The sequence below is a fragment of the Bombyx mandarina genome, chromosome 28, assembly GCF_030267445.1.
Source record: "Bombyx mandarina strain Sakado chromosome 28, ASM3026744v2".
Lineage (NCBI taxonomy): Eukaryota > Metazoa > Arthropoda > Insecta > Lepidoptera > Bombycidae > Bombyx > Bombyx mandarina.
This window is the reverse complement of record NC_143233.1, coordinates 2,374,755-2,386,275: the sequence shown is the minus strand read 5'-3', so window position 1 is coordinate 2,386,275 and position 11,521 is coordinate 2,374,755. Positions and strand designations below refer to the sequence as shown.

Genomic DNA, 11,521 nt, shown 5'->3' with positions numbered 1-11,521 from the left:
ATTTATAAAATTGTCATCTGTCAACACATCGTAAACATAATAATGTCGTCTCAATTAATATGTTAATGTAGATCGCTGACATATTATGATGTTATCGTCTGGAATCGATTTCGACAAGATTACGCCTTCAGGGTATCTGTTGAAGACACGTAGTCTCATTAAGGAGGGTGCATACGATGCTCTTTAATACAGAAGCGACTGGCGCACAATAAAATATCGTCAATCTTCCAAAGTCCCAAAAACTGTATTGTTCAAACGTTGGATATTGTATAATGTTTGAGGAAAAAGAAACTACGGTCCCAGTGTTGTTGATCGGTAATTGTATGTAATTGAGAATTGTCTTAAGCCCTATTTTCGTAAGATAGATTTAAAATAGTCCGCACGGGTAGGCACAACCACCCTGCCCATTTCTGCCGTGAAGCAGTATGAACAATGCATTTACGTTGTATTTGTCTATGAGCTCCAGTGACCACTTAACACCAGGTGGGCCATGAGCTCGTCCACCCATCATAGCAATAAAAAAAATAAAAAAAATTGCAATAAACTGAATTCCAGCGAATACGAATGATAACGGAATTGCTGCTAAGCCATCCCTGGCGCCGTCAAATATGTATAAGTATATACATAATCTGTCTTTTTTCATATTGTATTAAACTACGCATAAGTGCGGTGTACCCGCGATTGCCCGCAAATTCAAAACGTTATCACCTCAAGCAATCCGATTCAATTAATTAAAGAAAAGAAGGTATCCAATGCACGCTAGTTAGCGAGAAATACAGCGTGTAAAATAATATTGAGATGCTTGATATTTTCATCTTGCAAAGATTAAATTACTTAAAGAGAAAGGACACAATCTTGTATTTTAAATTGAGAGTTGAAATTGTCGAAATCATCATCAGCCTGTATCTCTCCATTGCTGGATGTAGGCCTCTCCCATAGTCCGCCACAATGAACGATCCTCCGCCTTCCGCATCCAATCTTTTCCAGCATATCGCCGCAAGTCATAGGTCCAACGGGCAAGGGGACGCCCAACGCTGCGCTTACCGGTACGCGGTCTCCAGTCCAGAACACGTCTGCTCCATCGGCCATCGGTTCTGCGACACGTATGTCCGGCCCATTGCCACTTCAGCTTGCTAATCTTTAAGGCTATGTCGGTTACTTTGGTTCTTTAACGAATTTCATCATTTCTGACTCGATCCATCAAAGAAACTTCGGACATACACCTTTCCATAGCACGCTGAGCGACTTTGAACTTACGGACCAAACCTAAGGTCAATGTCCACGTTTCAGCGCCATATGTCATGACCGGCAGCACACAAGCGTTGAAAACTTTTGTCTTTAAGCATTGCGGGATTGCTGAGTTCAAAATGTGACGTAGTTTTCCATACGCAGCCCAGCCCAACTGTATGCGCCTATCAGCTTCCTTCTCAAAGCTGGCCCTGCCCAGCTGAATAATTTGGCCTAGATAGGTGTATTCAGACACAACTTCGAGTACCGCGGATTCGACTATTACCGCTCCAGGAATGATATGGTCGTTGAACATGACCTTAGTTTTGTCCAGATTCATTCCCAGACCAACACGTCGTGACGCGGCATTGAGGTCACCTAGCATACATCTGAAATCCTCCCTCCAAATTGTTGAAAGCGCCTTTGAAAAGAGAACGATGTTATTTAAGGAAGAAATAAAAAAAAATAACACTAATTTTATTAATTTTCACTTACCTTAATAAGGAGGTAATGTCAAATACGGTCAAGTCAAGTACGGCATGTCGAATATGTGCTGTTCAAGATTATGATCAATCACGATTCCAAATAAATGTTTCAGAAGATATTTGCTAAAAGCGAAGCACGCTATATTTTCTAAGAGTTGTCCTGGCTCTTCCTACAATAAAATAAGTAAGAAAGATAGATAGAGGGAGAAAGAGAGGGAGAGATAGCACGAGAGAGTGAGAGGGAGAGGCAGAGAGAGACAGGGGGAGATAGAGAGAGACAGGGGGGAGATAGAGAGGGAGAGAGAGGGAGAGAAGATCAGATCTACGCCACTGTTGCGTGCAAAACACTTCTAAATGTCATGAATACAGCATCTGAAATACCAAGACTCATAGTAACTCTTGATCCAAGAGTGATGGTCAGAAATGAGCGAATCTAGTATCTACAGCCAATGAAACTGACTAAAGTAATCAGCCAATCAATTAATCAGTTGAATTAAATCAGTAAAACGTGCATAACTGTCATTAATTTTGACAGTTTCTAAAATTCACGACTCAGTTTAAGAGAACATTACGTGGTTTTTATCATAATTGAAAAAAAAACGAATTATTAATAATAATAGAAATGCCGTGATGTCAAACAAAGTGTTAGTGTAGAAAATTAATATCTGTTCTGCATTATTTTAGTCTATGTTACCTTTGAGGCGTTAATTATATTAAAATGCGTCGTGAGATAAATAAACAACACGCATTTCTGCACGCATATATATGAAGACGCAGTTTTCATGAAGCCATCTTGTCGTGAATCAATTCGCTCTTATAAGGAGAGACGCACTACGAGTATTCAATATTAATGGGATGCTAGTTCACTAATAAGGTATGTTGTTTTCCTGAATAGTTCCAAATAATACATTCATTTGGCTTTCGAAGTCGTCGTGGCCTAAAGGATAAAACGTCCGGTGCATTCATATTTAACAATGCATTGATGCATCCGTGTTCGAATCCCGCAGGCAAGTACAAATTTTTCTAATGAAATACGTACTTAGCAAACTGCCCCACCCTTCAAACCGAAACGCATTACTGCTTCACGACAGAAATAGGCGGGGTGGTGGTGCCCACCCGTGCAATCTCACCAGAGGTCCCGCTACCAGTAAAATCTTATGATTGTGCTTTCTTACTTTTCACGGCCTGCACCCATATAAACTTATATCTATATGGGTGCAGGTCGTGTGAGCGAACACCACATTCATGTATGTCATGACCGGTCTTATGCAAGTATTATAGAGTCTCACCGTGTCCCGCATGGATGGATTTATCCAGGATGACTCTCAGATAGTTGACTTAACTGGTCCCAGGGTATAGTTTGACCGACGAGGGTGATCGGGTCGGGTCTAAATCGAGCATTTGGCACTTCGAGCACTTGTGTATATGCAAGCTTGTCTTGACAGATGCTTGTCTTGAAAATGTCGCTAGCGAGATTTTCAAGACAAGCATCTGTCAAATATCTATACTAATATTATAAAGCTGAAGAGTTTGTTTGTTTGTTTGAACGCGCCAATCTCAGGAACTACTGGTCCGATTTGAAAAATTCTTTCAGTGTCAGATAGCTCATTTGGAAGGCTATAGGCTATATTTGGGTATGTACATACATAGATGAAAAAAATTTGAAGTCTCCTAAAAAGCGAGATTTGGTACTTTAAATAGCTCCTTAACATTGTATTATTCAATAATATTTTCACCTTCTACGTAAATGAAGTTCCGGGTAAAAATTAGCGTTATGCCAAAATAAGTATAGTAGGCGGACGAAGACGCGGGCAAAACCGATAATAAATAATAATTATATTCTATTATTGCTATCGCCACAGTAAAACCCAAATGACTGGGTATGTTTCAGACGTACTGTTTCTCACCTTTGAGGTAAAATTCCTTTGTAAGTATTGTTGTCATTGACTTTATGAGTGGTGCCCATACTTCAGAGAGCTCTGTGATATTCTAAATCCTTAATTTTTCTTATTATTTTAGAGCTCAATTTAATCTGATTAACGGAACGACGAGAACAAGATAAGCTTATCAGTGTTTATAATCGATTGTAATTTCGAAAAGGACTCGATTAAATTGTACCTTATCATGTACCTTTAAAATCGATTTTCCAATGAACCTTAAAGAAGAGATTACTCAGTTTCAATTTTCCATGATGAAAACATGTTTTTTTTTTTTTTGTTGTTGCTTATATTCGTGGACGAACTCATGGCGGTGGGCCATGTTGGTGGGTGTTAAGTGGTTCCCGGAGGCCATAGACAACTACAACGTAAATGCCGCCACTCACCTTAAGACAAGAGTTCTAGGGATCTCAGCTGGAACAGTAACATGGCTGCCCCACCCTTCAAACCGAATCTTTTACATTAACAAGTATATTATTATGAAACGGCCTAGCTATGAGCACTACCCGGTCTTTGATGACTGGGTGAATCGTGGCGGAGGACGCCTTACCTTCCGTCTGGTGCAGGTGCTGACTGGGCACGGATGCTTCGGGAAGTACCTGCACCGGATAGGAGCTGAGCCGACGACGAGGTGCCATTGTGGACACGACATGGACACGGCGGAGCATACGCTCGCTGTCTGCCCCGCTTGGGAGGTGCAGCGCCGTGTCCTTGTCGCAAAGATAGGACCGGACTTGTCGCTGCCAGGCGTCGTGGCGTCGATGCTTGGTGGCGATGAGTCTTGGAAGGCTATGCTCGACTTCTGCGAGTGCCCCTTCTCGCAGAAGAAGGCGGCGGGGCGAGTGAGGCAAAGCGCTCCTCGCTACGCCGCCGTAGAGCAGGGGATCGGGACCGGGGTTCCGTGCGGAACCCGGCCTCTTAAGAGCTTCGGGCTCCACCCGCTTTGTGCGGGGTGGAACCTAGGTGTGGGGCGGGGTGGTAGGCCGCGTTCCCCCGACCGCTCCGGGGAAGGTGTAGCGCGGCGCCATCAAGGCGGGCTCTTGGCCCGTCGACTGAGGAACCCGGCGTCGTGTCGCTGGCGGCCGCTGGTCCGGCGCCGTTTGTCCAGCACATGGCCGGGGGTAAAGAGTCATGTAATTTCAGACTATGGCGCCTACACAGAACATATGGGAGAGCACGCCGATCGATATCCTCGCCATCTTCCATTAATCCTAGGAGTCGTCTTAATAATCCACCCTAACAAAAATATTACAAATCTATTACGTTTACCAAAGCCTGCGTCATATCATCATCAAATCATCATCATCATCAGCCTGCGTTACAGTCGTCAGTAAATACTAATTAGAAAAACTAACCCAATTCAGCTCGGTAGAAAAAGAAAACAGTGAGACAACACAAATCCCGGCTTCTGTTATAATATTAAGATGACGATGTAATCATTTTATCTAGATTCTGCTGTATCTTGACGTATAATCGATGAGTGTGAACGTTTACAGAGTAACCGCTGTGATATCAGCTGGCTTGTGTTGATCGTACCGGTTCTCTGAGGATTGTGGAAACCGTGTCAGTGATTTGATAACAAATGTGCTATGGAAGTTTCTAGGGCCGCCAATCTATTATTGTGCTTTACGTTCAAAATTATAACACACACTATTTTATACAATATATTGTTAGTAAGTAAGTAATGTTACGCGCTGGGATTCGGGATAAATAAACATTGTACCGAAGTACAACTTACAACACTTATCAACCACTTTAAAATTCATAGTTCACTTCTTCCGCTTCGCGTCAGGTGATCCGTTCGCTGGTTCGCTTCGAGTAGTTCCGATTACTAACTAGCTTCGTGCAGCAGCAGCAGGGGGTCGTCGCGTCGCCTTGCGGGGGCGCGGAGCGCGCCTCGTGGAAACCCTTCTGCCCGGACATGTAACTCCCTGCCTATTGAGGCAGTGGAGATGAGGTGCAGGTTTGAGAGTAGCAGGCTGGGTTTTGTGGGTGGGACTGACTCTTCTTCTTCTTTCTTCTCCTCTTCTTCTTTCTTCGGGGCGGCCGCTTCTCTCCTCCTTTTTTTTTCCTTTACAATTTATTCTTAACCTAAGTTAATCTAACTTACATCTAAGTGACAGCAGCGCGCCGTTCCTGCACTCCGTGAAGTGCCGGGATAGCGCGCGCCGTCACGTATTATATACGTCAAACTGCCCATTGTGATTAGAGAAAACTGCTTTTATATAGCGAACGTTTTTTATATAACACAGAATCCTTTTTTTTTTTTTTTTTCGGGTAGAGGGCCGAACCTCCTACGAGGTCCCCGCGCAAAAGGGGCGCGCGGGGTATGTGAGACTCAACGATCTGCATGGTGTTGTGAGCAGACCGCGGGCCCAAGGATTTTAGGACCCACCCACTAAACGACTCCCCTGCACTCTTACACCCGACGTCCGATCCCCTCCGAGGTCAGAACCCGGATGAGGTAGGGGGGCTACCGCGGTCAACACTACAACCAGACGGCGCGGCTCACCCCAAGGACGCCCAGCTGACGGAGCCTTCGAGGCGAATCGAAGGCTCTGAAACGTCGGCCGTCTCGGTACGGCAGCCCGTCGGGCCGCCCAGACGGTGCCGCTGGTGTCCCGGAATACCCCGCTGGACCAGAACCAGCCTGCCCGGTCGGGACGCGATACACCGTCGACCGGTCGCTCTATTCACTCCACAGCAGCGCGCTAGAGTGCTGGTAGCGCGCCGCGCGGCCTCACCCCCTCAGGTCGCCCCTTGACCTTCACCGGAGGGAGGCCGCCACCTACAGGGGCCGGGACGTACGGGCGTATTCCCGCCTCCGGCCCCCGGCTCGATGGCGACGGATCGGTGCGGAAAGGGAAGAGCTCTCCCTCTCTCGCTCCGCCGCCTCCTTCTGCGAGATGGTGGACTCGCAGAAGTCGAGCATCGCCTTCCAGGACGCGTCGCTGCCGAGCATCGTAGCCACGACGCGCGGCAGCGAGAGGTCCTCTCCTATGACCGCGACGAGGGCGGCGCGTTGCTCGTCGAATCCAGAGCAACGCGCCAATGTATGTTCCGCTGTGTCTTCCTCGTCGCGGTCCGCGCAGTGGTGACACTGCGCCGTCGGTTCCCTTCCGGCTATCTTAAAGAGGTACCGGCCAAAACACCCATGGCCGGTCAACATCTGCGTCAGCCGGAAGGTGAGGCATCCGCGGTCGCGGCCCACCCAGTCCGCGAGAACCGGGCGGACCGCCTCAACGGTACGGAGGCCGGCCGACGGGTCCGCCAAGCGGCGAGACCACGCCTCCAGCACGGACCGCCGAGATTGGAGCCTCCGCGCTCGAACTACTCCTTCGCCGGGGCGCCCTTCCCCCCTAGAGCGAAGGTCGCTACGCCACCGGTAATCGGCAGCGAGCGCCTCCGCCTCCAGGTCCCAGGGTGGCGCCCCGGCGAGCAAGCACGCCGCCTCGAAGGAGAAATCCTACTGTGCCTATGAATACAAATTTTTTTTTACACGTCCTTACGGATCCATCGGATCAAATAACCCTTGCATTAGACACCTTTAGCTCTAACACTAGGCGTAGGGACCCTGGTAACCGTACTCGGCAAAGAGTTCGACGTGCAGCCTAACCTAAGCATCAGCCCGCTGAGTTTCTCGCCGAGATATTCTCAGCGGGTCGCGATTCCGATCCGGTAGTAGATTCGTTCGCAAAACAGCTACTCTTGAGTTTTTAGGTCTCTTTTGGAGGCGCTCGAGTAGCTGTTAGCAAACCCCACCCCTCCTGGCTGAGCCTTTGCTCGCCCACCTGCCCTGGTAAAACTGGAAAGGCCTCCGGGCCACCAGTAAATTCTCAAACATAAAAAAAAACTAAGTTTTTCGCCATACAAAATTCACATAGCAGCGACATCTATCCTATCACACGTGAAATTCGATTTTCGTTTCTCTGTACCGTTTCCACTCACTGTCTCGAACGCTTAGATTATCTTCGCTTTTATCTCGCCACTCGTATGACGATCGTACTATTAACCGAATAAATTATTAAGCACAACACATCAGGCACATCGCCATTAGATTAACGCGAGTTAAAGTCGATCGGTTGTGGCACGAACCATGTTTTTCGGTATACGCGATATGATTTTCGTCTTTTTCTTAATAATAATGTTGTTCCTTGTGTTGATATACCTTCAAATCTGCGACGTGATCATAGGCAGATACGTCTTTCGAGTTTTCAGTGAGTATTGTATTTTTCGTTTTATTTTCCTCTAAATTTAACGCTTTTGTGTTGTGAATACGATCGATTTTGACGTAATAATTGCATTTTGTTGTTGTTTTCTTTTTTACTAAGCATTTTGTGAAAACCTTCAAAACATGGTTTTTGTATTAGAAGTAATTCGTCGTAATTCGACGATAAAGTGGTAGCAGAGAGGTTTTTTCTTTTTTTCTTTTTTTTATTGCTTAGATGAGTGGACGAGCTCACAGCCCACCTGATGTTAAGTGGTTACTGGAGCCCATAGACATCTACAACGTAAATGCGCCACGCACCTTGAGATATAAGTTCTAAAGTTACAACGGCTGCCCCACCCTTCAAACCGAAACGCATTACTACTTCACGGCTGGAATAGGCAGGGCGGTGGTACCTACCCGTGCGGACTGACAAGAGGCCCCACCACCAGCGGTTTGTTACCGCTACATTATGGACGCGACGATCCATCGTAGCCAAAGACTATTAATGTCTCGAATGAAAAACACTACAAGATTAATAACTTAACGATCGATCCTCAGATATCGATAATCGAAAGTAATTACATATAACGTACTCACAAGGGATATCGGACGAGAACATGAATCGCGCCAACGACATATCCAAGACAAGCTCACATATACATTTTTTATTTATTGCTTAGATGGGTGGACGAGCTCACGACCTAACTGGTGTTAAGTGGTTACTGGAGCCCATAGACATCTACAAATGCCACCACCCACCTTTTGATATGAGTTCTTAGGTCTCCTTTTTACAGTACAACGGCTGCCCCGCTTTTCAAACCGAAACGGATTACTGCTTCACAGCAGATTTAGACAAGGTGGTGGTACCTATCCGTGCGGACTTACAAGATGTCCTACCACCAGTTCACAAGTTCACAACACTCGGACCGATTCCGATCCGGTGATAGATCAGCACTGCTCTTGCTGGGGCTAGTGTTAGCAAAGTCTTCAGACTGAGCCCCGTGAGCTAAACGTCCAGTGAAGCTAACAATATCCCCTCGATATCTAGCAATAAGTAGCCAAACTAAAATCCAAATCGTAGGTTTACCAAGCAATAAATTGGAAGATCTCCTACAAGTCGTTTTCCCTCCAAAAAAATAAATAGGTACCTATTGCTTGATAAAAATAATAAATAATTATTATTTTGCTTAGATGGGTGGCGAGTTCACAGCCTACCTGGTGTTAAGTGGTTACTGGAGCCCATAGACATCTACAACATAAATATGCCACCCACCTTGAGATATAAGTTCTAAGGTCTCAAGTATAGTTACAACGGCTGTCCCACCCTTCAAACCGAAACGCATTACTGCTTCACGGCAGAAATAGGCGGGGTGGTGGTACTCACGTGCGGACTCACAAGAGGTCCTACCACCAGTAAACGAAAACTCCAGTAAATTATGTAAACAAAAACAAAAGCTTAATAAAGCCGCCGTGGCCTAAAGGATAAGACGCCCGGTCTAGTTAAACGATGCGATAATATCGAAGTTCAAATCATCCAATCGAGGTCTTTTTTTTTTTTAAATACTGGACAGTTGGTCGTTGGCGATTTCCATGAAAAATATTCGGATGGTAAGCATATCTTAGGTGACATTTGTTTTCCTACCTAATCGTTGGTAGCTTAAGTGCCTATTCCAACTTCACGCTGACCGGTAGGTGAGCTCACGGGCTCAACCTGAGAGAAATTTTAACACTGGCCCTAGTAAGAGCAGTGCTTCGCTGACTTTACCACCGGATCGGAATCGCGATCCACTGCGAGAAACTTACTCCCAGACTTACGGTAGGCAGCGGCTTGGCTCTGCCCCTGGCATTGCTGACATCCATGAGCGACGGTAACCACTCACCATCAGTTGGGCCGTATACTCGTCTGCCTACGAGGAAAATAAAAAAAAAAGGTCTCAAAACCCAGATCGGATGAGAAACATACTCCCTATGTCATACGGACACAATATCTGATTGATTTCCTTTAGTATCCGACAATATTCCTCAATCGGGAATCCATTAGTGAAGAAAGCCCACAGATTAATTTTAAATCTAACCTGTGCACCGACCTTCTAGTGTGGCCGGTTTTTGATAAATGATGCATTCCTTTTCCTACCTAATCGTTGGTAGACTAATTGCCTATTCCAACTTCACGCGGACCCGTAGGTGAGCTCACGGGCTCAACTTGAGAGAATCGCTAACACTAGCTCTAACAAGAGCAGTGCTTCGCTGAATCTACTACAGGATCCGAATCGCGAGCCACTGAGAAGATCCGGCGCATAGTTAAGTCAGTTAACAAAAAAAATTCACAAGCGACGTGACCTCCGTGAAACAATAAGGTTGCTGAAACAAATAATAAGGTTATATAAAAATCTTGGGTCGTCGTACTGAGAATTTAGATTATGTCTATCTACCAGACTGATTGATTCCAGCCGATAAATAGGCCGAAAGGCGTTTCTCAAAATCTATACTAATATATAAATCTACAGTGGTTTTTACGGATGTTCCGTTATAACTACTGAACCATGCATCCGATTGACTCGAAACTTGGTATCCATGTAGAAAATACATGTACTTAATGGATAGGCTAATATTTATATGAGCGTTGGACTCCCTACACTAGTTGCGGGGGCGTTAGTGATGAGAATCTTTGTGGGGGTGAGAAATAATAATGTTCATTTTAAACGCCCAGCGAACCGGACGGGTACAGCTAGTATATTATGTAGTTAGGGCAGCAGGTAAAATGATCTGCCTTTTTATAAATATCAATACGCGCGTGTATAGTTCTGTATACTGTTTTTAATTAAACTTGGCGCGTATTCAAAATATTTAAATTCGCGATTTTTTAATTTTATCGTCATACATTCTTTGCCGAATGAATCTCTGAATGCTTTACCGAATTGAATATCTCGATGCGGCATCCAAAACGGAACTGGATTTACTGACAATAAAAAAAAAATGCAAATTATACCGTAAAAGTAGTCAATTTATGTCTATTTTAACTTGGCAGATATTTTTTCTTTTTTTTTAAATCCCAAATGACGCTCGGGTAATTTCAGGGAATTAATGATTTGCGTGCCTACCTACACAGCCACACAACCTACAGCCGTAATTAATTAGTTAAGCATAAAAACATTTAATGGTACACATCTCTATGTTTCTAGGCATCTTTAACGTTCTTATTAAGTTTGGCAATTGGATTTGTGTCAACTAGTGCTCACGGGTGCTCTCCGTTAACGATCTACAGCAACGTTCTAATGTATGAAATGCCGCCATTGGATAAAGAAATAGGAGAATGAGATAATTTTTTCCGCATCGACCGATAGGTTTGTCTGGTTGATTATCCTTGAGAAATCGGTAACACGGCCAGACTCCGATCCGTTGTAAACAGTACGAGATTAGATAAAACAAAACTAGTTATATATATTCGTCATAAATTAAATGTCATAAACTTCAAATTTCAATATATAAGTTGTCGCGCCTTTTTTTTTGGCAATTGCCTTGTTGCAACGCCATTGTTGGCAGAGTCGAGTTTATTTAAAAAGAAATCAATTATTAAACTCATAATTAATACGTTGTTTAAAAAAATATATGGAGTATAATGATATTAGGTTGATTTATTTGAGACTGTAATCAATTGGCTC

The 11,521-nt window shown here is 44.7% G+C and overlaps 1 protein-coding gene across 1 annotated transcript in view; it reads left to right on the top strand.

Moving 5' to 3' along the window:
* The first annotated feature begins 7,707 nt into the window (after positions 1 to 7,707).
* LOC114240943 (uncharacterized) overlaps positions 7,708 to 11,521 on the top strand; it is a 96,340-nt gene continuing 92,526 nt past the window's right edge. The window contains exon 1 of the mRNA XM_089739171.1: positions 7,708 to 7,866. Coding sequence (XP_089595297.1) covers positions 7,746 to 7,866 — 121 coding nt within the window. The 5' untranslated portion in view covers positions 7,708 to 7,745. The remainder of the gene's footprint in view (positions 7,867 to 11,521) is intronic.